The sequence below is a fragment of the Amia ocellicauda genome, chromosome 5, assembly GCF_036373705.1.
Source record: "Amia ocellicauda isolate fAmiCal2 chromosome 5, fAmiCal2.hap1, whole genome shotgun sequence".
In the NCBI taxonomy this organism is placed as follows: Eukaryota; Metazoa; Chordata; class Actinopteri; order Amiiformes; family Amiidae; genus Amia; species Amia ocellicauda.
Window position 1 is genome coordinate 4,651,749 of NC_089854.1, and position 27,830 is coordinate 4,679,578.

Consider the following 27,830-nt stretch of genomic DNA (forward strand, 5'->3'; position numbering starts at 1 on the left):
TTGATTCTTCCCGGGTACAAATTAGAGAATTCCCCACAGTATTAATAACTAGAAAAGTTATAAAAATAAAAAAAAAAGTAAAAAAAAAAACTCAAAGCAAGAGAGATATATATATAAGCGCTCTCAACAGTGCCCCCAGGGGGTGAAACTTGCAAGGCAGGTGGGATCACAGGATAATCAGGGTGAGAGAAAAAAAATGGTTTTAACGATCATTTCTCATACCAGCAGGTAGAAGAATTTTATCACCTATGCTCAATGTTTTATTTAGGTTGTGTTTCAGGTTTCAGGTGGTTGTTTTTTATTCACACCTCTGCTGTCTTTTCCCCCGTAATTATTCTCTCGATACTGCAGTTTATGAAACTGTCCCCAGCCGGACCGCGCAGGGGACGCGTTTTTCGCCAGATTAACAAGCTGCTTGTTTCACCGGCGATGCACAGAGCTCTGTTTCATGAGAGAGAGTGCGTCGGAGGGGCCATGATGAAGGAAAATTGGTCTCCCGTGGCTGTACAGCACTAATACAAACTGTGTTAGCACACTGAGCACTTTGTGCCGGTTCAACCCAATGCTGTAGAAGAAAAACAGACAAACGTCCTGATTTAAGAAAAAGCAGCACTCAAACTCCTCTGGAGAGCCAACCGAGAGATTGTTTCGGACATAAATCACATTGTATAGGTCCCTAAACCACAGGACTGACTTACCGCTGGCAGGTGTGCTCCTGTACCTGGTGCCAAAACAGCCACCACTCATTCCCCTCCGACCCCCGGCTTCACAAACACAGCCTCCAAACTCCAAAACCCCACACAGGGAATAACACGGTGACAAAGCAGCAGCATGCACAATCAGCCCCAACCGAAATGAACACACACTGGTACAACTCAAGATTGGCAACTAAAAATACAACAGAGCCGTGAAGAAAATCAAAAGCGCTAGTAAGGAAATGAAAGACACTACAGAAAACCACGTCTCCATGCAGCATTTACTCCAGTTGGGATCGGTTCACGGCATTCCACACTCGTTTGCCATCGAGGTGACCAGCGCCGACACAAGGGAGTGACCCAATTCGGTCCCCTTCATCTCAATGAAAACAATACAAATACAAATGGAGACAGAAAGAAATCAAATCCTGCATGATCCAGTTTTTGGAACAGACAGGGATTGAAATAAGGACGTCGGTGTGGACAAACATTAAAGGGTGGAGTTTCTGAATGAACCTTATCAGACTGTTCAGCGAAGCCCGCATTTACCACGGTAATCCTGGGTGTCGGACACTCAGTCCAGAGAGGACATCGTTTCCCAAAGCCATTCCCTTCCCAGGCAGTCCGATGGTGATTTTATAGCGAGGGACGGATCAACACACAGGTGCAGAAGAAAGGTAAGCCCTATTGCTGGCTGCTTTAATAGAGCACAGTGCGCCACCGTCACTGTAGACGGGGGTGTTTTTGTTCTGCTGCGGTTAAAAGCCTTTTCTAAAACACATGCAATAAGTTTCTGACATTTCCCTGGTCAGAGATAATCCACTTCGACAATAAATTAGCAAAAACCCCTCTGGAGGCAGGTGTGTTTACAAAGAAAGCATACAGATGGGGTGTATTATAGTGTACGTGTTTTGTCGCCGTTATAATGCAGCACTATTTAACAGTTATTATAAAACTTGCTATGTAAGCCAATTAGCAATCAATTACATTGGCAGACAGTGTCTATCATTTCATAAACGGATACCCCCAGAAACAAATGAATAAATAATCACTTTTCTAAAGATATCCGATTCTCCACGTGTATTTAATTCTCTCTCTCTGTGGCCAGACCCCGAGGAATAGAAACCTGAAAACCTGCAGAAGCTGAAAGTGATTTCTTTGTGTTCCGCTCTGAAGCAATCGTTCAGCACTAAGATAAGGACTATATATATATTAAAAAAAAAAATAAAAAAAAATGCAATAAATGTGTCAGAATCGTTGGATGTATGAGCGCAACGGACCTGACAATGCTCCTGCCTCTCTATTAGATTATGAAATATGAATTCCACATGGCTGGGCCCAAGGCGTGTGGCCGCGTCTGAGTGGCACTGCTGAATAAGATGTAGTGCAAAACGGTTTAGCTGCATTTCCGATTGAACGCAAGCGGCTGTGCTCCTGTTTAACACGCTTTCCGCTGTGAAGACGCGCTAGGCTTTTGAACAGCGTTGGAATCGAGACCGGAGTGTTTTAGAGAGACAGGAAGAGCTGGATTCCTCTCACCAGGGAGGGTGCCAGGCCAGGCGTGTTTCAAATCGCGATCACTGTGATGTTTGCGCCACCTGCTGTTGATCAAACGGTACTGCACCAGCAAACTGTGCAAAGCAGCAAAAGGGCTTCCAGGTTTGGTGCAGAAGATGGATAATAAAATCACTGCAAATCTGATCTGTTTCAGATGTAACAAGCTGCAGGCTGTTGAAGAAACGATACTGATGAATCAAAACAGCCTATATAGAGTGCATTTTTAAATATTTTGGCTGCACTTGTTGGTCTGTGCCAAGGTATTCAATGTACGTTAACATGTCCACCTGATGCTGAACCCAACTGCTACACGATGGGACCTTTCTTTCAATCCTCAATATAAGTCTGTAATATGTGGTGAAATATCACACGTAACCAAAATGGGGCAGCTCTGAGTCACTCACTCAATTGCTCATGAAAATTAATATTAGAAAGGGGAAAAAAGCAATATTGGATGTGCCTAGGTTTGACATAAAAGTAATATAAAGTAAACACTGGATTTACTAGAGAAACTTATCGACAGGCCTTCTGCTGTGCCAGACGCTGCCACAGTACATGGTTGAGATTTAAACAAACCCTACTCCAGTAGTGGCGCCAACATATTTTATTCAGCAAAAGTCAAATTCCTGGGAGTCTATCGCCATTTCACCGTTAACGCACATGGTGGCGTGCGATTGCAGCTCGCAGTGTATTGTGAACTACACACTGTAAGGTTCATTCAGTTCCTGGGTGAGACTAAAAGACGCACAGAAAGAGCTGATGAGAAGGGGACCCACTGAGGCACACATGCAGGGGATCACACACACACACACACACACACACACACACACACACACAGCACAGCCCTGGAGAGAGAGAGGCAGGCCGACAATGCAGGCTGGAAAATGGAAGAGAGGGAGAGAGAGAGAGGGAAATAGAAATCTATACCTGAGCACCTCCGACAGAGAGGAGTCGCTGTCATCAGACCTAGGGACAGAACAGCAGCAGGGTTAGGGGAGATCAGAGAGGGGGTGGGAGGGACAGACTCCCAGGCAGCAAGCAGACAGGGGTCCGATTAGCAGGAGAGTGTATGCCAAGTTCAGGGAGGTTATTACAGGTCACCGCCAGACACGCTGCCAGTCAGAGGAGGAGCTGCAGATGGTTTCTTGTTTGCTTTCTTGTTCTGGTTCTACAGTTTGCTCCCGAACTTATTAAAGGTAGAGACTCACCTCACAGAGGAAATGCTTTTACAAATTGAATTTTAGTTCTTGCTAATAATGTGACAGTCCTCCTGTAACTGGCAGGGAATTCAATCTGAATTCATCACATAAGTTTCCATAGAAATCCCCTGAAGAAGTCATCGGGACGTTTTACACTCGCATGCTGCTCCCGTCTGACACTGTGAACAGATTCATTCAAAGCCTCCCCTGCGATGGGAGTTGTTAGAATGACAAGAATTAGTTACATCATAACCAGTTGATTCTAAATTGCAAGCATGTGACTATATATATATAAGTTAATATATAAAATACATTCATATTATATATATATATATATATATATATATATTGGTTTGTTTGTTTGTTTTTTGCACACTTTTTTACCACGTTTAAAAACCCATCTCTGTTTCAGCAGCCCGTGTTTGTGGATGCTTTTGTAGGACTGATGTTAGTTTCAGTGTTTGGGCACAACAACACTATTACGATCACCTTCCATTCATGTTTCCCTGGCTGATTTATGGATGTCTCGCTCAATGGAAATTAAAGTATTGATTCATTACTCTTGAGCTGCATACCTTGTTCTGACTGATGACCGTAAGGAGTCACGTCAAAGAGTCATGTGCATTATGGTGCTCAGAGGTATTGACTTCATACTTGTAGAGTAGGAAACCCAATAGTCCCCAATCAATTGGATTAGGGTGATGCATTGTGTGCCTGTACACGGTTAGATATTGAGTGTGTGTTTATGTGTTTGAGGAAGAGATAATACTCGTGTGAGAAAAAGTAAAGGCAAAAACAATTGAAGTGCAACTGGAAAACGAATCACAGATCGGTATGAGGTTTCACAACTGCATGCAAGTAAAGAAATCTTATGGTCATGACTGGGTGGCTTTAACAAGGAATCTGGCTTGGCATACCCAAAAGACAACGCACTTTCTTCACACAAAAAGAAGGCTGGTCCGTTAATCAGGATGTGATATACGACACACACATTCAGAGACGGGCGAAGATGTTAATAAGGAACACATGAATAAAATGGAGGAAATGCTTGCCGTGCATGCAAGGAACGAAAGCATTTGAAATTAAACACCCCTGAGATATTCTCGCCTTAAAAGAAATCAATGCAAAAATAAATAAAACAATAAAAATATGGGTCACAAGACAGCCTGGACTCTTCTCCTTTCCAATAAATAATCTCGAGCTATTGTACACCACTCTGTATGCTAATAAGAAATCGCTAGGGCAAAATATACTTTTTTAAAGTCAAATTCCACCGGCACAAACAAAGAAATACACAATAAGATACATGACTGTTATTTTAACTTGTGAGAAAGACTGTGAATCACAGCACCAACAATACAGTAGTATCTCAATATCACTACATATCCTTCCTTCAGAGACAATTCAAATCAACAAAACAAATAACGTGTGGATATGTTGTAGTACACATCTGAATACAAGACTGGCTCAAGGATTCCCCATTTCTCCCTAAACAGCAACCCTCTTTACTCTTAAACATTTTTGTCTGTCAAGGGTCTCTCACTTCCTTAAATAAGCTCAATCCAGGCTGCTGGTCTCTCTCAGAAGCGGACCATCTGTTAGTCAGGAAGTCCAATACCATCGCAAAAGTGAAACTGTCTCCAGGAAGCCCCCGCTTAAACAAACACACAGACCTGCCCTGTCGCTACTCCACTGCGCTAACCCACAGCGACTGCAAGCGGAGGGAAGGAGGAACAGAAACAAATATTGAAATAAATTAATAGACAAGAAAAAATCAAATCAAAAGTATGATCAGATGGTAAGACAAGAAAACGGTCTCCTTGAACCGGTGCATTACCTATTCCCTGAGGCACTCGTATCAGTGCAGTGCGTCGTCTTATGTGCAAAAGATAGTTGTGTTTGTTTACATCGGCTGCTGATGATTTGCGTCTTTCTTGACACCTCTTCAAACCCCACCCCCCCATCGTTCAATGCTTCGAATCGCTCTTCTATGACCTGGTAGTCGGCTGTGTCAAGGGGAGCCACGGCCGGGACAGTGAACTGTGTGAAGGGTGTGGGTGCGGTGTGGACCCGGGTGGACTCACTTGTCCAGAGCGGAGCCCTGGTTCTGGGTGCTGGTGAGCCGAGAGAAGACGTTGCGGTCGTTCCGGGGCCTCAGTGGCGGTGAGGACGGGGGGGTGTACCCCACATCCGCAGGCCTGTAGGGATACAGACTGACTTTGAGACTTGAGTTGTGGGCCGACACCTGGCAGGTGAAACTCAATGTGGACGAGTGCAAGGTATTAAATGCAGGTAATAAAAATGTCCACTATAATTACACTATGGGAGGAATAGAACTAGATGAAGTAACGCATGAGAAAGACCTAGGAGTCTATGTGGACTCCTCACTTTCTCCATCCAAACAGTGTGGGGAAGCAATAAAAAAGGCAAACACAATGCTAGGGTATATTGTCAAAAGTGTAGAATTGAGAACAAGGGCAGTGATGTTCAGACTGTACAATGCACTAGTTAGAGCTCATCTGGATACTGTGGACAGTTCTGGGCTCCACACTTCAAGAAAGATATCGCTGCTCTAGAGGCAGTTCAGAGGAGAGCAACCAGACTTATTCCAGGTCTGAAGGGAAAGTCCTACTGAGAGACTGAGGAACTGAACCTTTTCACCCTGGAACAGAGGAGACTACGTGGGGACTTGATCCAAGTCTTCAAAATCATGAAAGGCATCGACCACATCAAACCAGAGGAGCTTTTCCAGATCAGCAGGGACACACGCACCCGGGGACACAAATGGAAATTGGGCTTCAAGGCATTCAAGACAGAAAACAGGAGACACTTCTTCACACAGAGAGGCGTCACAATCTGAACAAACTCCCCAGCGATGTGGCTGAAGAGACAATTTGGGAACATTCAGAAACCGACTGGATAGGATCCTTGGATCATTCAGTTATTAATGGACACCAAACAAGCACGATGGGGCGAATGGCCTCCTCGTTTGTAAACTTTCTAATGTTCTTATGTTCTTAAGGGGGAATGGACAGGCTTATCCTTCATACAGGGTCATAATCCAAATACAAGCTAGGCTAAGGAGAGTCTTAGTTGTGTACAAGGACACAAGTAGGAGAAAGTGCCTCTTTCTGAATGCATCCTAAGTACTTTGCACATGAGACTTAAGTCGGCTGTTGGTCGGCTTAAAATCATTAGTGTGTGATGTAAACAAAATCCTGATTGCTGGAACAGTGCTGACAAGTGTTACGTTCGCTGTGTGCTGAGTTTCTTGGGGGTTTCTTGCTGGCTTGAGACGCATTATCACTTTCGGCTTCAAGCGGATTAGTGTCCCATTACCTGTAAGGCTGCCCACGATCGTACGACTTCCTCCGCATCAGGGGAGACGTGTCGGACCCTCTGGACTGCCTGGGACTGACACAATGACAGGAAGGACATGGTTTACAAGGGGTGAAGGTCAACGGGCATATCATTCCCTTTCGGGGCTGGGGCAGCGCTGCAAACTGTGCTTTCACCGGGGCGGCTGAGGGGGTTCAACTCACAAGGTGTGACCTCGGGTGGGGAGGCTGATGGTGCGGGACACCTTGTCTCTGTAGTACGGGTCTCTGAGGGAGAAGCCCAGGCCATTCTCACGGATCTCGGTCAGCGAGGCCAGGGATTTGGTGATGTTCTTGGTGGACAGGTCCAGTGCCGGGCCCAGGTATTCCGCTGAGACGGCCTTCATCTGGGCAGACAGCCGCGGCTCCACCTGCACAGCACACACAATCCCACACACCGGTCAGGGTGGACGGACCAGGCCCATTGGACATACAGCCCAGAACCAAAGACTGGCAAAGCGGCTCTGCGGTGAGGAGAGACGCACAACCGAGCACAACGGAGAACCGGATAGACGGACAGGACACACTGAAAAGAGTGGCAGACCGAGACACAGCAACACTAACCAGAGGACAGTCAGAGTTCACACATGCTTAGAGTGAAAACTGACAGACAGGCCAGCGGGAGTTGCCACAGTGAGATGGATGGACAGACTGACAGACAGTCAGACGCACACACACACACACACACACTATCTGAAGTGCCCACCTTCACCTTAAAGTCATCCTGACTGGCAGAGATCTTCATCTGGAACGATTGCGAGAAACTGCAGGAGACAAACACAGCAACAGTCACCACGAATAGGCAATATCAGCTTCTCTATATTTAGAACAAAAACACTAAATGTACGCGTACCTACTGAACACGACAAACACACAATTTGGTGAGAGAATCATTGAGATCCCTACGACTCACCTGTTCTCGGAGGCCTGGCTGAACTCAGACACCTCCTCGTCTGTGCTGGCGTAGCCGTTTTCTGTGGAGACGCAAAGAAACTCACTGTTCGACCCCATCAGACACGCAGACACACAAATATACTCTCTGAGCAAGACATGAAACCTCCTGGCCACTAGATGGAGATAGAACCCTCTCTGACAGAAGAGGAGGAATTTTCCAAGATTATCTTGTGGTTTCCTTGCCTTGAACAACTAAACTTCAGGCCATTGCACCAAATATTATTTTAAGACACACCTATTGACTAAGGGCTACTGATCACCCAAGCTTTCCAAGACAAGGCAGGAGAAGAATGGAAGAGAGACAGGAGAGAGGAAGAGTGTGAAGGGGCCTGAGAGAGGGGTAGGAAGAGGAAGAGCAGACCTTGCTGCACGTTGTGAATGAGGGCCTGCAGCTCGGGGATGCACTCTGCCTTTTCCCTCAACGCATCCAGGATCACATGGTTGTGGGCGGAGCCAATCATGTCCGTCTGTCTGAGCTGGCCCTCCAGCAGCCGGATCTGAGCCTCTTTCTGAGCCACCTGCAGTCCCTGCACAAAACATGCGAGACATATTTTCATGTTCGGCTTAATCTATTACGCGCATGACAGAAAATTGGAGAACAGATCGATGTCCGGGGAGATGTCTGTGAGGACTCTGAAGCCCGCAGGCTCACCTTGTCGATCGAAGCCTTCAAGAAATGGTCCAGCAGGTGGCGTGCCTCAGCCAGGGAGCAGGAGCTGATGACCACAGAGGTGTCCACCGAGTCCAGTTCATCCTGGGGGAGAACACAGCGGGAACATGGTCAGCCACAGCAAATCAACACCATACCTCAGCTACGGACCATGTGCAGCTCACCTAGGGGGTCATTCTGTTTGTTTGTGACTTTACACCCTGGTAAATTGACCCTTGATGGCTTTCATTAAGTAAAATATACAGTCACTCTCAGTGCAGTAGTGGTGACTGGAGAAGTGGGTATATTCTGATTTGGGAAGGAGTGGGGGGGTGCTGGCATTTCATCAGATTGCCGATGTTTTCGACTGGGGAATGGCGGACAGACAACAAAATGAATTATAGGAATTTCAGGAGGGTATACGCAAATTCTTCTTGGGTATACGCAAAGTTACGTTGGCATAAGTTCGGTGTGTGTCCTCCACTACACCACTGGCCACTTCCTTGTTATTCAATTAAGACAATTAAAAAAAACTTGAACCATGTCATCCATATTACAATCCAGAACGATTTAGTGGACTACAATTACAAATTCACCGTGTTGGAGGCTTAGAAAACCAGAACGTTTAAGAAGGGGACAGCATAAGGGAACGTAAGTTTCTAACAAGACTTGATAGCTTCAGGAGAAAGATGATGTACGGAGGAGCTAGTGGAGGTGGGTATCTTCACTTGCCTTTGTCTCCTCGATCTGCACGATGGTGGCCTGGCAGTCGGTCAGGCTGTCGTTGATGTAGTCAATGTTGGCGTTGAGGACCTCGATCTCTTCGTTCATCTCCTGCAGGAGCCTCTCCTCCTCCGGCGTCTCACTCAGCAGCTTTTCTCGCTTCCGCAGCAGCGCCTCCTGCTGGACGGACAGCTCCTCGCGTTTCTGGGATGCACAGCGGGAGAGACAGGAGACAGAATTACAAGAAATATTGAAAAAAGTACCTCAAAGGCTGTTTATTCAAAGCCACGTCAAAGTTTCAACCCTGCTGTGTTCATATTGGGGCGACATGATTTTTATATGGTGTGGCGGTTGTCAATACTTTGATGAGACGGTCCATGTCGGTCTCCATGTTGGTGATGGTCATCCTCTGCATGACGATGTCCATGATCCTGCGCTCCAGCGACTGCCACTTCTGCCGCGCCGCCTTGGAGAAGCTGCCCCCTGCGCCCTTCCTCTGGAACTTCTTCCGGCTGCAGTGGACGAAGAAAAACTGTCAGACCGTCTCTGCGATCATCTTCTTCTTGTCACACGCAGACAACACACAGAGTGGCACAAAACACGAAGGGGACTGACTGTGACAGCGACAGAGATATTCATGAGCATGTGTCCCATCTGACCTGGGGGTGCGGGCTCCGTTGACCGAGGGTTCACTCTCGCCCAGGTAGCCGTTGATCTTGCTGTTCCACTGGCGCACGATGCTGGACACGGTGCGGGCGGACTCGGGCTCAGAGGAGGTGGTGCTGGCCGACAGATCCGCGCCCGAGTCCATGGGCTGGAGCCGGCGGACCACCCGCCCGGCCACCCGCTCGGACATGGGCTTGGCCAGACGCCGGAGAGCAGTGACCTGAGGGAGCGGGAGAGGGGGAGGACAACATTATTTTGGTTTTATAATGCAACCGCTACTAATGATAATGTCTCCACTAGTGCCAAAATCTCAGGGCAACCTGAGCTCACCTCCTGTGTTTTTCTCCTTAGCACCATCTCTTGCTGCCTCTTCTGTGACTCCAGAGCCCGAATTTGATACTATAAAGGAAGAAAGTTATACACACTGAACTTGTGCCAAACATAACATCAGACTTGTGATTCCCTATATTTAGCTCAGAAGGATCCAAAAGCAAGCAGTACTAGAGCTGACCTCCTGGCGGCGCTGCTCCTTCTTGAGTTGTGCAATCTCACGGTTTCTCTTGGCCTCAATCATTCGCCTCCTCTGTTGCTCTTCCTTCATCTGCTTCATCAGGGCCACCTTTGGGAAGAAGAGGATTTGAGTATCAGCAGCACAAACTCGGTTACCTTAACCCCAATCATTTTCCAATTTGTAATTGTCCTCTTTTTTGTGACTTCAAAGATTATACTATAGTTCATATCGGGATGACAAATACTTAACCAAAGAATTAAATGTTCTTAATCCAAAAAACAAGGAGTTGACAATACATCACACTAAAACAACACCTTCCACACTAGAAAGAGCCCCAAAGAGCTCACTAAGCCGGGGACTGTATACATCTCAAGATATGCCAGAGCGCCGCACGGTCCCCCTCTCCCTCACCTTGGCTTTCTTCATCTCGGCCACCTCTCCCTGCAGCTTCTTCAGCTCGCGCTCGTAGCGGCTCTGGTTCTTCAGCAGGCGGGCGTGCTCCTTCTGGGCGGCCTGTAACTTCTGCAGGTCCCTGTTCATCTCCTTCAGGCGCTTCTCGTAGTCCGACTTGATCTTGCTGGCCTTCTCCTCTGTGTAGTTCTCCATAGACACTGCGGGACAGAACTTAGCGTGTCACACGTAAGGCCCCAAGAAATAGGGACACTTTAACTCCCCCGTCACATCTACCCTCAATCCCACCACACTCCATCCGATATTAACGGCGAGGCTCCCCTCCCTCCCTTGTCTGGACAGTGCTGTCCCCCATCTCTGCGTCCCCGTCCCTCTTACTGAGGTTGTGCAGGACACGGTCTCGCTCCAGCTGGGTGTCACGGATCTTGTTCTGCAGCATGATGAGCTTCTCCTCGTACTGGAGCTTCAGCATGAGGAGCCGGCGCTGGCTGTTCTCCAGCTCATCGATCAGCTTCTGCTTGATCTCAATCTCACACGTCAGGTCAGCCAGATCCGCCTGGAAATTGGCTGGATAGAAGACAAGTCGGGCCGACAGAAAAATGTTGAAAAAAAAAATGTAAAAAGGAAGAACAAAAAGAAAAATCACGAAGTGAGAAAAATCACTCAATGCCACATGTAATGATTTGTGTTAGGTTCACATTGCAGTTAATTTCACTTTTTTGCTTTGCTTCAGAAACCGAGGAGACCCGGTTCTACACAGGCGGCTGACCTTTCTCCTCAGAGTCGGAGTCTGAATCCTCCAGGCTCTCCTCGCTCTCGAACTCTTCGTCCTCCCTGGCTTCCTCTTCCTCATCACAGCCGCTCTCCTCCTGTTCCTCCTCCTGCGAACGGGACACCAAGGTCACACCTCAGACACCTCATGGATAAACCACTAAACACAAAGCTACAAGAACTAGACACAGACACGCGTGATTCAAGATAAGGTCTGATACTGTGAACGAATAAATTAAAAGAGTTACATGACATATTATCCAGTATCAAATGTTGTGGGGGAAAGTATCATGTATCTGTAAGGAAGCACTGACCTCCTCGGCATCGTTGTCATCAGATTCGACCACACCGTTCTCCTGGGTCTGGAGCTTGGCCCTCTTCTTGAAGCCCTCCTTCTCCGGGCTGGGGAGGAGAGAGAGAAGCTGGGTGACAGAAAATCCATGAAACCACAGTCACCGTACAGGTGGGGGTCTCGGTGTAGCAGGGCTCGTGGTGGCCTTGTCTCTGAACCTGGTATTCCAACCCCGTGCCACTCTCCGTGCCCAGGCATCTGCACTTCTATGCCACGGAGAATGGGGTTGCTAAGACAGAACCCCAGAGTTGAAATCCTCCGGCACAATGGACCAGTGACATAAAGTAAGCTCAAGTTTGTACAGACGAATGTCTCAGTATGTCTTGTGAGCCTGTGCAGGAGGTGATCCCCTCCAGACAGTCACAGGGGCCCTTCTAAGATTGAAGCACAACTTACTACTCTCATCCAGCAACACTGGAGAAGTCTCTCTCCGTTTTTTTTGCAGATTTATAGCCAGCTGTATTATTGCCAAACTTGCGTCCTTACTTTCCGATTGCAGGCAGGCAAAGGTGGAAGCCGCCACTCATACTAATCTGCGGTTGCGACAGGTTTATGTGATGAGCAGGGCAGGATGTTCGAGGAAGGAGGATAAATGCACGTCTCTTTAGAACGTCATATGCTGCTAGCCCAAGCAGCCCCTTAATGCACGACAACCAGAAGTTTTGCCCGTTACGCTGAAGCGGGCTTCTCCGTACCTCTTCCTCCTCTGCTTCCTTTCCTTCTTCTTCAGCTTCTCAATGTCCTGCTTGGCCCGGCGGATCACGTCGGACACTTCGGTCTCCATGGAGGTGGCGGGGGAGCTCCCAGGGGGCAGGCCGGGGCCAGGGGTCTGCGAGGAAGGGTAGGCGGAGCGTGCGGACAGACGGGACACGCTGCGGCGCAGGGACTCGTTCATGGACTCGCTCTCCAGGAGCTTGGACCTGAGAGGGAGAGAGGAAGGGAAAGTAGTACTTAGTGAATGATTTACCCCTTTTCTATTAATCTGTATTTTAACTGTGGTAACCTTGTCGTGGATTAAATAAAATGTAAAAAATATATCATAATGGGCTTACCTGAGCTCCTCGATCTCTCTGATGTAGTTCTGGATTAGAGCTCCGATCTCTTCATTTCCATCCCCTGCAGAGTGGAAGACCAATAAACCACATTCAAACATGACCAGCAATTTCATTTCACCATTGTTACGCTTTGGGAAGAAAACCTGAACCCAGAAAGGTGGCACAGACTCTTTGAAAATGTTAACCCTATAGACGTTTACTAATAAACAAAAGTGGTGTGATGAAAGACATTTCTAAGACAGAGACAGTGTGCATCGTTCAGGTGAGATGTTCGTATGGAGTTCAGAGGGCCAAGGAAGACACATTTCCTAGAATGCTGCAGTGGCGGCGGCTCACCACACTTGGCCAGAAGGAGGTTGACCTCGTTGGAGAGCAGCTGCGTGACGCGGTTGTTGAGGGCGTCGATGGTCTCCTGCATGGCTTTCACGCGCATCCTCAGGGTGTCGTTCTCCTTCTGCAGCATGGAGTTCTCCTGGAACAGATCGCTGAAGCCCTCCGTGCCGTCCTCACCCACTATGCGCTTCCCCTACAGTAGACCAGAGGAGAGGACAGAGCGGACCATGAATCCCACCTACTGTCACGCCAAGCATCCGCTGCTCCCCCTGCTGTCCTTCTCTTACCGCTTTGTACTCCATCAGCTCCATCTGCAACCGGGCGATCTCAGCACGCAGGGCGCTGATCTGCTGGCTGGTCTTGTCCTGGTTCACCACCACCTTGTTCTTGATGTTACGGGCACGGTTAGCATACTTCAGCGTGTTCAGCGTCTCCATGAAGTCGCGGTCGGAGGGGCTGACGCACGCGATCATCACCGTCCGGCTTCAGGGGTGATGATAATACAAAAAGAAAGTTAACCGTAACAACAAGGCTGTGTGTATTGTGTCAGTGCAGTAAATAGGTTGGTATAATTTGTTCACAGTTCACCTGTTTCCTCCCAGGGAGTCCTGCAGCAGCCTGGTCAGCTTGGAGTCCCTGTAGGGCACGTGGCCACCCTTCTTGCTCTGGTCGCCCAGGGCGCTGATGACATTGCCCAGAGCCAACTGAAAGGCAAGGACACAGAGTCACCACCCACCAACACAGAGCAGCTCCGGCCTTTGTCGATTGTCTTGTTTGAGAGGGGGAACCAGCATAAAGGGAATAGGTAACCCAACACCAGACTCTGTAGTCTCCTAGGCATACAGACTTTCAGGATCCTTTATCAGAGTTTTCAAACGCACGTAGACATTGCAATATTGGGTGTCAACCCACATATCTCAGGAGACTGCCATTATTCCACCCTCTCTCCAACAGGAGGTATATATAACGCATCATACCAGGCCACAGTTGATGGAGATACCCTCCTTGGCGCGCTCGCCGGTGGCGCCCGTGCGTTTCAGCCTCTCCGACCCGGCCAGGTCCACAAAGTGAAACTTGGCCGTCAGTGTCTCGTACTCCGGCTGCGAGATCGGCCCGTTGGACAGGCTGTTCATCTCCCCGTTCGCCTCCCCGTTCACCTGGGAACCACAACAGACTCAGACACTGGGTGCAGAACACAAATCCCAATACTGTATTTGAATGAAGGCTAAGACAAGATGTTCTAAGTGGAGAGAACATGTCAATTGTGAGTTCCATGCGATTGTGCGGATTGCAGTGCATTCTCATGCCCACTATGCATGCAAGTGTATCCTGGCTAGCTGGGCACCTCACCAGCGAAGGCTGCTTGCACACTCTCATCTGGCAGACGTGGATGGTGAAGATGGCGTGTGAGCGCGAGCTCTGTGCGTTCATCTGCGTGCTGGCCGTGGTGCGGGACAGGGCCCCCAGCTTCAGGCACTGCAGCAGCTGCAGAGAGGAGGAGGAGGAACGACACCGATCACTGATGCAGACTGTGCCAATCCAGAGCAGGGGGCGGTGTGGAGGATGGAGCAGTGCACTCAATTTTAGAGCCTAGGCGACTAATTAAATATTGGGACAGGGATGGCAGCAGGCGGGGTATCAGAGGAGAATGCCCCGTCCCTACTCACACACACAGACACACACACAGACCTCCTCCTCAGAGTTGACCAGCCGTGAGGTGACGCCAGTCGTATAGATGCCTCCACTACTGTCCTCGTGAATCTTAATGTTGGACTTCCTGCCCCGCGCTTCAGGGTCCCGGTTGCTATCAAACAGGTCCAGCACTTCTTCATTGTACAGCTGGGGGGTAAACACACACAGACTCACTGCACAGAACTCCTGCGGTGGACGCTGGTGGTCCAGCGGTTTTCCAAGTGCTTCTCGGTGCCCCCCCTAAGCGGTACCAACGATTACACGCTGAAGATCAAGGGCTAGACTTCAACCTGAAGCAAGGTGGGGGACTAAAAAGGATGACAGTTTATTATTGCCCCCCATTACAATTCTGTGGTATGGAGGGGGGGTCATGGAAGTATCTGGGTAATTCAGAAAAATGTAAGGGCATATTAAGTATACCAAAGCAGGTGAGAAACAAAACACTACAAAATTAAGTGTTTAATTTGCTCATGATAATCATGGGACACTTTCCAGCATCTTACAGTGTTTTTTCCCCAGTAGGAAACTAGGTAGGTGTTAACTCAGGGCAACAGTAAAAGATGAATCAATCTTGCCCTCTATGTTTGTGTGCTTTCTTGTTCTCAGAAAAGCAAACACCTCAGGGACTGGCGGAGACCAAAGTTCAGGGCTTTGATAATGTAACGGTCTTCGGAGGATTGAAGACAGCAGACAGCCGGTGGAGCACAAGAACAGATTGCACCAATTTAAGCTAAAATCTAAATGAGCTTTTATGAGCAGACAATGATAACCTATTACTCCTCTCCCAGGGGACCCTATTTAGCAAAGCACGGGCTGCTTTTTTAAGTAAATTGAGTTATTCTCCTCTTGGCGGCCGCAGTGCTGAGCGGATGCTTCACTACAGCGCGCCAGCTGCAGTCCTGGTCTGAAACACAAGCGCTATGAGGTTTTGCTTATTTATTTATAATTTTATTTCTGCAGAAACACAGGAACAGCCAGCTTTGAGCTCATTCATAGTGAGAAGATTGTGTGATATCTGATATGCCACCTGCCTCACCCCCCCACAACCCAGTCTATAGTATACACCATTTAAAATTTTACCATGCTTCAGAAAATGTCAGAAAATCAACAAGCTGGCTTTTGTGACTCTTAAATTACCACCTGGATGATTTCCGTGTGACTAGTGTGAAATAGTAATTTATACAATAAATAAATATCTTCGTACTAACTGACAATGAGACAATATTGTCAGTCCCCCAAAATAAATACAGTCTTGCGTTTATACTCCCTATGCACCCACACTTGTGTCATGAAACACTGAGCCGGCCTCACCTCCAGGAACTGCGCGCTGACTTTGAACTCGGGGGGCTGGCAGCCAGAGTCCTGTGCCTCGACCCGGCGCTGCTCGATGCCCTGAAACAGGTGGCGCACGGCCCGCGGGATGATGCCCTGTTCGTGCTCCACGACGTTCAGGCCGAACCCCGTGCCCATGGTGTAGGTCTTCCCGGAGCCCGTCTGCACAACAACACACACAAACTGAGCAGGCTGAAGATTCAAAACGTTTGATTCTTAATCATTAGTTTACCAAGCTACACCATTGCCACCATGTCTTACTGTATTTTGTACACTACAGTAGAGTCACAGCCTCATATTTGGCCCACGATCCCATCTGACATGACTTACTCCCTAATAAGAACATTAAGTGTCCAGACCTGGAATAAGTCTGGCTGCTCTCCTCTGAACTGCCTCTAGAGCAGCGATATCTTTCTTGAAGTGTGGAGCCCAGAACTGCACACAGTATCCAGATGAGCTCTAACTAGTGCATTGTACAGTCTGAACATTATGACAGCTTTTTCCTTCTCCTAATAGGTGTATTATAGTGCTGTGATATGAAGACAAATGATCCGTTATTAGCTTTAAATTCTAGCTACTCTTGGTATTCTACAAACCATCAGCCACTGATCGATTGAGGTTATGAATGAACACACACACACACACTCATACGTGCACACACACGCACGCAATTATTTATTGTCTTGCACAAAGCAGACTCTACCCTGCGAGGTGGAGGATAATGAGTTTCAGAGGGAGGAGGCCTGGAGCTGCCCTAACTCAGCGAACAGGATGATTTCACCTCATTTCACTCTCATTACCATTCAGTTACAATCACCCACCGCGATGCTCAAAGCACACGCAGGCCCCGGCGGCTGTAAGGGAAAGCACGGATCCGACGCACCGCTCGCGGTTCTCTCGGCCGGCTGTGGGAAAGACTCACCTGTCCGTAGGCGAAGACCGTGGCGTTGTAGCCCTCGAAGCAGCCCTCGACCAGCTTGTGCACGCAGGCCGAGTAGATCTGGTGCTGCTGGGCGTCCAGGTCGAACACAAAGTCGTAGGTGAAGGCCTTGTCCTTCCCCAGCAGCACCTGGGGCTCCCCGGGCGTCACCAGGGTGCAGATGTGGCAGCCCTCGATCTTCTCCTTGGCCATCTGCGGGCGGACCCTGCAGGACACAGAGAGAAACAGCGGTCACTCTCGTGGTAACACCCTTTGGAACACATTATTACACTGGTGGGCCGGACACACTGTGCCGAGTGTTGCTCTTATTGTACCTAGAATACGAAGCTCAGCAGAGGGTTTTATCGGTTTGTATTTTGCGTCTCTTCAATGCAGAGCAATAGAAACAACGAGGGCAAGGGGCTGCTGGAGATCGTTGCTGGAAAACTAGGCAAGCAGGGACAATGTAAACAAACACAATGGCTTTTGACAAGAGTGACCCAGCCCCCAGAGCAACGCACCCCCCGCTGTGTGTGCGTTTGAGCACAAACACTCTCCCGTGTCACTTCAGCCTGTGTAGCTGTCACACACAGCAGCTACCAACTAACACACACAAGCACAGAGAGAGAGAGAGAGAGAGAGAGAGAGAGAGACAGAGACACACACAGACCACATCATTTCTACATTAGATTAAAAAACTATTTAAATCACATCGGAGGAGGAGGGTGAATATGACCATGCAATATAATTATCTACAAACAAATTAAAATCAATTAATTACCCCAGCCACACCTCTTACATAAATCGATGGCATAATACTGCCCCCCCTGCTGAGCACAGGCTGAGAGATGAGGCAGAGATGGGTTTTATTACAATGATTTGCAAATAATCAGTAATCCTAATCCGGCCTGTCAAAGGAGAGTTGCCGTGTCTGCTTTTTTGAATTTTATTGAAAAACCCACGCTGTGCTTTCAGGTCAACACATCAGCACATTCACTGCCCCCCCGGGCCGTCACAACCCCATTGCTTCTGCACACAATATATCACAAGCCATCAGTTCAATTACTCACGACCCGCAATCAGACAAGACACTGCGGCCAGGAAACGGGGGGTGCTAAAAAGGAAACGCTGAGTTTCCCTGTGCAAGGAAAAAAAAGTACAGAAGGCCGGGGCCAGGTCAGAACTCAAATTAAATCATGTAAGGAAATAAATACACCTGAGAGATGACAAGGACACGGAATATAAATCAATGTTTCCTTGGTTTGGACCTGATCACCATGCAATATATACCTCAAGCACTTTTGACTTTGCTACCCACTCCTGCACAACGACAGCAGTACGATTGGGCTGTGTGTGCAATATTGTGCGTTAGTTATAGCACCAGGGGGAGACTGGTGTAAATCTCTTTCCTTTAACGATGCCAAAAGCCATCGATCAATGAATAAATCAACACGGCTCCTTCGATCGCACTTCCCACTATAACAGAGATTAGAATTAAGTAGATCTTTCGCACACTTCTGTTGGAAATGAGACAACAGCCAACATAATTCAAACAAGATCTGAGCCATGCTTCAGGAGGTTCTGAAAGCCCTGGATAAGTGTGCAGAGGATGTGACAATAAGTCAAATGCATGACATAATAATAATAATAATAATAATAATAATAATAATAATGATAAATAAAATCTATTGGCCATCCTTCGCAATGCATCTCCTGCTGCTGTGGGACTCGGGCTGCTGAACCAGACAGCCGGCGATGCTCCTATATGATCCTGCTCTGCATTCAGTTCAGGACACCGGCCTCGGCAGCTATTTTTAAACCACTGCAGGCAGCTGCACAGTCAGAGCGCAATCTGCAGAATTGATTGGCTGAGGAAAGACAATGGCTACACCTTCCCTGGAATTAGAAAATAATCATCATCACAATCACAAACAAAAAAGCTACAGAAGAAAATGAATAGCTGGATACACTGATTAGACAAACAGATTAAAATGCTGATGTCTTTTGGAGGCAGGGGCGTCGTTTCCCAACACGCAAACCACGCAATTGTGTGGAGAGCAAGAACCAGGTTTGTGTGTACTGTGGGGCACTGAATTTTTTGTATATAGCTGCAGGAAGCCCTAAAACATCGTTAGGGGCAGACGTACTTCATTTCCCAGACGAAACTCCAGGATATGAAATGCCCCGTTTAAAACACCAGGTCAGAGCTTCATAACAAGGGACTTCTTAGCATCGTCATTGCTAAGCCCATTGCTGGGAATAACGCTCCACTGCCTGCACACCAGGTACACAAAACAGCCGACAAATCAATAACTGCTGTTGAGAGTGTGGCTTAATCAAAAGCTTACAGTTATGACTTACTGGTTGTTTTCACTTGATAAATAAAGGAGCTACAGTACCAAGAGTGAAGTGAGGCGGCGCTTTTTTACATTTGTATTTTCTTATAGGTCATGTACAGTGGCTGAAAGGTGCTGAAAAGTTTTTCGTCAGTCATGCATTCCCGTGATGTATTTCTCAAAGACTCCTTATACAAACACTATTTGTGTTTTTCAGCAAAAAAAAATATTTTATATTTATACATATATATGGTGTTTGTTTAACCTTCCTTTGCTGTAATGAGTGTTTTTCCCCCTGAATTTGGTCCATGTTTCATAGTGCCCTACACACCCCATCTACACGTCTATCTATTTAAAAAACATAGAACCACCGCAGCTCTGCCAGCTTCAGTCAGTGGAAGCCAGCAAAATGGAGAATTACTAGAAGGTAAGAAAATGTCTTTCAACCTCCTATTTTAACTGACAAGAGAAGACTTTAGTTCCAGGGCATGGACGATACTGTAGCTCAACAGTAATGAGACAGGATTGTGGTAGACACTAGTGTGTGTGTGTGTGTGTGTGTGTGTGTGTGTGTGTGTGTGTGTGTGTGGTGATGCTAAAATGCTCATGACAGGGAGAGTTGGAGGGGCCCCTAAACTGACACAATTGCCAAACACACCCCTGTTTGGAGGCTTGGGAAACGTGCAACACTGAGATCTGATCAGCACTGTTGTATTAAACAACAAAAGGATACCACACAGGGAATTATGGGATGCAAGAGGCTCTCTGTGCATCCTCTAGACATCCTCTGGAGTTTAAAAACAGCATCACGCTGACAGGTGCAGAATTTGACCTACTGCAGTTCTTAAATGACTGTAGGTCAACTTACACTCCCCAGAGATTCAGAAGAAATAACTATCAATGTACATGATCAGGTGAAGACTATCCTTACAGAGTTTGCAGAGTAGTAGTTTTAGGTCTCATACAAATGTGCAGTTGCTGCCATGTGACTCTGCTTGCTATGTACATTGGTCACCTGTGCAGGGATGTGGTGAGGATGCCAGAAGCTTCAGATGTTTAATGATCATAAGATAAAAAAAGGTGACACACATCTGGGTCATTGTCAGGTCTTTTCCAGTATTTCATTCTACCAGCCTGCGTAGTTTAATACAGTTTCCCAGGGTTGTAAAAACAGCAGAGCTATATAGAGCCAACTCTTTCCTCTTGAAACCTGTGTGTGCATCCGGTCTGTGGGTTTAGATCTGTCACCCACACTGATCTGACTGCAGGTTTCTCACTGAGACACAGGGCTCTCTACACCGATGCACGGTATCATGGGAACTATAGCTCATGCATGCTTGCAAAGATACCGCACCTGCCATTCAACTCCTCATCCCAGTCGATCGGCGCTGGTTCAGTTGTCATTTAATGACAGAACTCACTTCAGCACGTCAGATATACAGTATGTAAAACAGGCAAGGAAAAAAATGACAAAACGGAAATCCACTCTCATTATCTGGTAGCTCGCGAGATGGCGCTTATTTTAACCTGGCAAGCTGTATTTAAATTTGAAGGCATGTTAGAGAAGATAGATTTAAGATACCCTGGGGTCTGTGTTACTTTACGGTCATGTCCACAGTAAAAAAGAGAGAAGAGAGAGAGAGCGCAAAATTAATCTGTAGATGGTGCTGCATTTTCAAGTTCAAAAACAAAAACAAGGGGTCGTTAAAAGCATGCCTGCCTTCTCTCTGCCAGACCTTCGAGCGCCACAGTCAGAGGTCAGGAAGACGGGTTTCCACAGCAACAAATACAGGCGCTGAAATATGCTAACTAATAATCCAAAATAGTCGCGGCCACACAAGGCCAGGCGTTTATGTAAATACCCTCTCTCATCTCATATCCCCTAGCCGGCAGGAAAAACAATGGCTCGGTTGTGAGACCGTGCAATTACAAGCCAACATTTAGAGAGCAGATCTCAGCTGGGACGAACTCCAAAGACTGAGCTTGTTTGAACTGCTTGAAATGGGCCTACAGAGAAAATAAAACCAGCTTCAGAGACACCATCCATCAGTAGTCTATCTATTTATCCATTCATCAACCCATCTCCCAGGGCCTGGGCCGAAACATCTACAACACCTGTCTCGGAGGGCTCCAAGCTCCTTCCAGTTTATTTTTTGGGTTGGCAGTGCGTGACTCTTGGACAGTGAGTGTAAAACGTGCTATTAAACATGAGGCAATCGCTTTGTTAACTAGAAGTAGCCGAATGAAAAAAGAAAGCCTCCTCTTTCACTCGAGAACAAACCGGTCAAGAGTCACAAGGGTACAAATCAGAGGAAATAGACTCAGTCGATTTCCTCTCCACAAGATAGGAGTCTGAGTGAGACGCTTCCTTTAGCAGTTGCTGCAGAGTTGCGTGTTAAAATCACACTTCGCACAGACACACACTCCACGCGGCTAATACCCAACAAGATCTGATGATCATTAACAGAGAAAGACAACAGGAAAAACACCTGTGATGAAGCCTGAACAGTCTTCCCAGAATATGTCAAAATAAGGAGCACTAATGAGGGAGTAGAAGTCAGAAGTCAGACGTCTCTGTCACAAAGCGTACATGCTTCACAGAAGGGAAGGAAAAAAAAAACAACACTTCAAACCACATACTTAAAAATAAAAACCAATTCAGTGCACACAATACGTCTAGCCAGTTGGGCTCAGATCAGGCGAGATCCTATGATTTCAATAGAGTATTCAAAACAACTGCCTTCCAGTCTAGGGAGAAGGGCAGTTTATTTTATGCACAAGAGACTTCCAACATAATAGATTGGCATTATCTAAAACGTCGGCAGGTTTCTCTCCATCTGAAAGCTGTCACAACGTGTCTCAGCCTCGTTCACGCACGACTCTAGTGACTAGATCTGAAACCATAAAAAAGCAACTATAGCACTTGATGTTTTTATTTCCCCAGACCACGCTGGCCCCGTCTCGTAAACTAGAGGACGTTTCCAGACATCCTCCTCCCCTTCTCTCGTATTCGATTTGGCGCTGCAAGACAACTACGCCTCGCGTCAGCAGACTGCCAGCGGAGAGGTCCATAAATCCGGCAGGGCAGAAAAGCGACTGGCGAATACAGGATTTCCTCCGTACCCCGTTGTGGATTGGTCTGCATTAAAAACATCTCCAGGGGAATATTTCAAGAGCTAGACAAAAATCTTCTCTCATGGAGGTTTGCCCAAAAGAGGACAAAGGACAGCAGTCGGAGGTCTATTAACAGTATGGTTCTCAAATGGTTTGGTTTAGACACAGGAGAGGATAAACACATAAAAATCTATTGGTTAATGCAAATAATAACATCATAAATAACCTGGTTCACTCACTTACAAGGAAATTGTTTTTGAAATCGTTACAATCATAAAAAAACTCTTGCCGTGAGAGGAGATGGAGGGAGAGAAAAGGATGATGGGAATGATTTCATGAGTCAGACACGGAGCTGCTGTGAATCCGGAGGAATTGTCCCAGTTCAGTTGTATATTTTTTATCTATCGAGTAAAGCTCAATGTGGGCAGGGAGAATGAATAATATTAGGCTGCTTCACTTTGCATACAGACACGGAGGATTTGCATACCAGCAGATCCGTGTCTCGGTATCCTGCAGAGAACAGCCAAAAGTCGGTGCATTTTTGCATTAGTCCCATAACGTATACAAAAGAGTTGTCTTTGCATTGGCATCTGTTATTGCTCTCAATCACGGTGGTGCTGGAGAACCGCCTGGACACGTGAGCGCCCAAAGGGAGAGGACACACTAGGGACACTTGTCCGAGAGAAAAGGGGAAATATCTCCAACAATTACCTTCATTCTCTCGTCAGGAAGGGGCTTTATTGCCAGGGCTCTGGTGCACAAAGCCCGCACACCGGGGCTGCAGTAATGAACTCCAGCACTACCAGACTGTAACAGGAGACAAAGGATGGGGGGGGATGCTCTAGGTAACAGCGTGAAGTGCGATGAATACGGCAGCTCGGGATTGGTTGGCAGATTGAGCTGCCATCAGAGAGACTCACTAAATCCTGGTTCTCTCTCTCCACTGTCTCTCACCAGTGTAGAAGTTGGCACACTGATAACAGACACTGCCAATTATGGGAGGTTTTAGCATCGGTCCTTAAAAAACAAGTTGTCCCCAACAACGCTGTGTGTGTGTGTGTGTGTATTAAGACTGTACAATGCACTAGTTAGAGCTCATCTGGATACTGTGGACAGTTCTGGGCTCCACACTTCAAGAAAGATATCGCTGCTCTAGAGGCAGTTCAGAGGAGAGCAACCAGACTTATTCCAGGTCTGAAGGGAAAGTCCTACTGAGAGACTGAGGAACTGAACCTTTTCACCCTGGAACAGAGGAGACTACGTGGGGACTTGATCCAAGTCTTCAAAATCATGAAAGGCATAGACCACATCAAACCAGAGGAGCTTTTCCAGATCAGCAGGGACACACGCACCCGGGACACAAATGGAAATTGGGCTTCAAGGCATTCAAGACAGAAAACAGGAGACACTTCTTCACACAGAGAGGCGTCACAATCTGAACAAACTCCCCAGCGATGTGGCTGAAGAGACAATTTGGGAACATTCAAAAACAGACTGGATAGGATCCTTGATCACTTAGTTATTAATGGACACCAGACAAGCACGATGGGGTGAATGGCCTCCTCTCGGTTGTAAACGATTGTAAATGTTCTTATGTTATATACACACACATAAATCTATCAGAAATTACAACACAAAGAAGATGCATACTTCGAATGTCAAAGATCTGGAGAGAAACCAGTATGTGGCATCACTGTTTTAATGGCAATGGGCCAGGAACACGCTGAAAGAAGAACAGATCAAAGATGGGCAGAATAAGCTACAGAATGGATCCCAAGAGATTAAAAGTCCTAGAGGAAGAGCACACAAGGATGGGAAGATAAACATGTGCTTTGTAACCTGGAGAAGAGACGCTGTACATTGATACAAGAGGAAAGATCTTGGGGAGGCCTTCACCCAGCAGTGGATCGATAAAGGCAGATGAAGGCTTTCACTCACATCTGCAGGGAGTCTGAAAACTATATCCCACCCTTATTAAATGTAGTCATCTTTTCAAAACAAGGTCACATTAGAGTAAAACTTGTCGGGGGAAGAGATGAAAACAATAGATCAAAACCAGCACCGACGTCGTCTTCCATCAGTGGGCTTCCTGTCCGTGTCACGGTGGGCAGCAGAGAGCCGGAGACCCTCAGACTGCTTATTTATCTTTTCCTTTGCGTTCGGGCTCCAGTAAACACCGGAAGCATGAAGCACGGGGACCCAGCAATAAATCAGGCTTTTCTTTCTTCAATAAGCCCGTTCCAGCTAAAAATAAATATAAAAAATAGACTTCTGTCAAATGAAATCCTCTCTCTCTGGACCATCGCACGGCTCCAGTGGCCGCTGTTCCAGCCCCGTGGTGTGTCATTGAAAACGCTGTGCCCTCCTGGTTACAGTCACATTAGAAAAGCATTATGACTTCACAGCCGACTGCGTTACAAAGCAGGCAGAGCACGGGATTTTCCAAATTGTTTTTTTTCCTCTTCTTAAAAAAACAAAACAAATGAATACATGAACAGGAGGCTTTTGTATGCAGACTGCTTACAACCGCTTCAAACTTCAAACTTATACAAGTGTATAAGCATACACATCCATCACAGCACCTCCAGATTACATCGGTACTTTACTTAAACAAAACACGTCTGTCTTCCTCGACAAGTCCAAAATGTGAGCGCAGGCGAGCCGTGGCGATGCCCGTCACTGGCGCAGGTTAGTTCAGCTCGCGGCGGCAGTGTAATTAGGATTAGCCCAATTGGTGTTACAGGACACAGTGCCAGCTGTCCAACACACCTGCGACAGCAGCTGCCACTTATGACGAAGGCCGCCAGCGCTACAAAGCACTTTCTTCCCCCCGGAACCACGGATGCGAAAGGGGGTCATCGAGAGGGGAACGCGGATTTGAAAAGCAAGTGGCAAACAATTTGTAGTCATTTATTTATTCTTGCATGGCAGGTGAAAGGGCAACTCCAGTCAGGATTAGCCCGGATAACAAGCACACGTTAAAGCAGTAGCCAGCTTTACCATCTACTCCATCTCTGTGGGTCTCTGTGTGAGAATATAATTGATCGTAACCTGTGCGCATCAGAAGCTATAGGCCAATATAATCTTCCTTCTTACTTCCATCCACAATTCCCCTGCCTTCACAACAACCCTGAGAAATGCCAGAGTAATCACTGTATATCACTATTTACCCATTAGCAGCTGTCTACTCTAAACCCTGTCCTGGGGGGGCTGTATTTGCTATTGATCTTTTCCTCCGGGCCTCGGCCATGTGACCTGCATGGACTCCCACAGGTACATTAGCCTTAATTGGCCTCCCGATTCCCCGGGAACTCGCACACAAATCCCAGGGAACTGTGCACCGGAGAGGCATCCGCTGTGGAGCTCCTGAGGTGAGTGTGCTTTCGAGAGGATTGAGCTTACAGAGCTCACCATCTCTTCGGTGAGGTATTGTCCACTTCAGCCTGGCAGGCACGCGTGGCGTCCTGCATCTTCACTCCCGCTAAAGCGCAGACCCCTCTGCACAAGAGATCAACGGCTCAATGTGACCGCGCGAGATACACAGGCTATTACAGATCATTTGAAAGGAAAGGCACAATCAGAGATGACCGAGCTTACGGGTTTCTGGTTTATCTGTGCCTGGGCGCCAGATGTGGCTTTTCAGATAAAGGACTTTCATTCAGCAGTCAGCAGTGCAGGTGTGGAGTCAAAGCCCAAGCATGGCTTCGGGTTTCAGATCACAATCCACTGTGCAGCATGCCCCAACGAGCGGCAAATTAGTGTTGGACATTTGGGGCATATTTTCTATGATTATCATTGTTTGTTTGTTTATTTTGACATTGTGTTGATTTGCATGGCTGTTGGCTTGCCTTGAAGGTGGTCAAAATGTCCAACATGTCAGAAGAATGCGGATCAAATGACACCATTGTGTTGGGGCTTCTTTTTGCTGGATCATCTTGAGGTCTGAACGGACAGGACAAACTGGGGGGAAGGTTTCTTTCCTACTTTCCCTTTGTGGATTATTTTTACAATAAAATGCACACAAGTGTCCACCATTTTGGTTTTGCAAGAAGCAAAGTATCAAAAGAAAATATATATAACATTTCCAGCCAAACTAGCAAGTCTTCTCGACAATGGGAACTAGGTCAAGCTGGAAACCGAACATTAATAGGAGCTCGGATTTCTGTTCTCATTTAATGGATCGCTTACATTTATAAAAAATAACAAATGGCCAGTTTAACAAGAGCAGATTTCTTTTTGTTGACGGCTGAGGTTAAGGCCACTTCCCTGGGATTATGGCGTCCCTGCTTTGCGCTGTAACGATCATATTGATGGGCTCTCGGACAGTGAGTGATGACGGCAGGCCGGGACTAATTCCACAGAGCGCAGACAGAGCGGTAGGGCAAGACGGAGAAGGAATCCGGCCGGCATCGCCACGGGCCTTCCATTAAATAAATTACATAGATCGCTGTAACAGCTTGTTAAGATATTGACCACGGCGTGGAAATGCAGTTCCAGTAAAAACAGTATTTGGTTCCATTAAGGAACCGTCCTAATCACCGCTAACTTCATTTCAACTCCAGTGCATTAGGGCAATCATTAATGTTTAATTACTTCTCCAAAACTGAAGAGGTATAGGAAACCACTGCCACACTGAGGATGTAAATCAGCCCACTGGAATATGAAGTCTTCAGGGCTAATGATGGGAAACATTTGCCTTAGATAAATAAGCTGCGGGATGAAATAATCAAGCGAGGGCTCGTTAAATAAACTTGGACAACTGACAGTTTGTCATTGAGCTGGCAGATGTGTGCAGCGAATTGACAGATTTGCATGTGCACAGACCGGCCGCCAGTCAACCAGAGTTCAGCTCGGTCTCTCTCACAGGCCGTGTCATGAAGGAGAGAGAAAGGAGAACTGGAGCTCTTTCCCTCAAAATGATACAACATAATACTAGCAGCTCCACTCACAGTCGGTGAACAGTTCATGCTCAGTACAGCCTGGGTGGCGGCTGACAATTCCTGTCTGCGGACGGGCTGCGTTTGAGGAAGTTATTTTTTTCCCCGTTTTGTTTTGTTTTAAAAGAACCATAACCTTGTCGATCGGCTACACCAGCTGCCAAATGCACAAAAGTATGAATAATTGACTAAATAAGTAAATAAATGAAGTCACTGCTTTTGTTTTGCTGTTGAAAGGTGACAGTTG

General features: G+C 47.1%; 1 protein-coding gene across 1 annotated transcript in view; it reads right to left on the reverse strand.

The window, feature by feature from the left end:
- kif21b (kinesin family member 21B) overlaps window positions 1–27,830 on the reverse strand; it is a 53,487-nt gene that overhangs the window by 16,364 nt on the left and 9,293 nt on the right. Inside the window, exons 2-27 of the mRNA XM_066703394.1 lie at window positions 17,200–17,422; window positions 16,257–16,439; window positions 14,943–15,092; window positions 14,604–14,738; window positions 14,231–14,410; window positions 13,842–13,957; window positions 13,541–13,736; window positions 13,257–13,446; window positions 12,918–12,981; window positions 12,561–12,785; window positions 11,828–11,915; window positions 11,512–11,623; window positions 11,121–11,309; window positions 10,743–10,942; window positions 10,332–10,439; window positions 10,151–10,219; window positions 9,814–10,040; window positions 9,516–9,666; window positions 9,164–9,358; window positions 8,435–8,536; window positions 8,144–8,309; window positions 7,742–7,802; window positions 7,535–7,592; window positions 6,994–7,199; window positions 6,791–6,865; window positions 5,536–5,649 (exon numbers count right to left, since the gene is read on the reverse strand). Coding sequence (XP_066559491.1) covers window positions 5,536–5,649; window positions 6,791–6,865; window positions 6,994–7,199; window positions 7,535–7,592; window positions 7,742–7,802; window positions 8,144–8,309; window positions 8,435–8,536; window positions 9,164–9,358; window positions 9,516–9,666; window positions 9,814–10,040; window positions 10,151–10,219; window positions 10,332–10,439; window positions 10,743–10,942; window positions 11,121–11,309; window positions 11,512–11,623; window positions 11,828–11,915; window positions 12,561–12,785; window positions 12,918–12,981; window positions 13,257–13,446; window positions 13,541–13,736; window positions 13,842–13,957; window positions 14,231–14,410; window positions 14,604–14,738; window positions 14,943–15,092; window positions 16,257–16,439; window positions 17,200–17,422 — 3,783 coding nt within the window. The remainder of the gene's footprint in view (window positions 1–5,535; window positions 5,650–6,790; window positions 6,866–6,993; window positions 7,200–7,534; window positions 7,593–7,741; window positions 7,803–8,143; window positions 8,310–8,434; window positions 8,537–9,163; window positions 9,359–9,515; window positions 9,667–9,813; window positions 10,041–10,150; window positions 10,220–10,331; window positions 10,440–10,742; window positions 10,943–11,120; window positions 11,310–11,511; window positions 11,624–11,827; window positions 11,916–12,560; window positions 12,786–12,917; window positions 12,982–13,256; window positions 13,447–13,540; window positions 13,737–13,841; window positions 13,958–14,230; window positions 14,411–14,603; window positions 14,739–14,942; window positions 15,093–16,256; window positions 16,440–17,199; window positions 17,423–27,830) is intronic.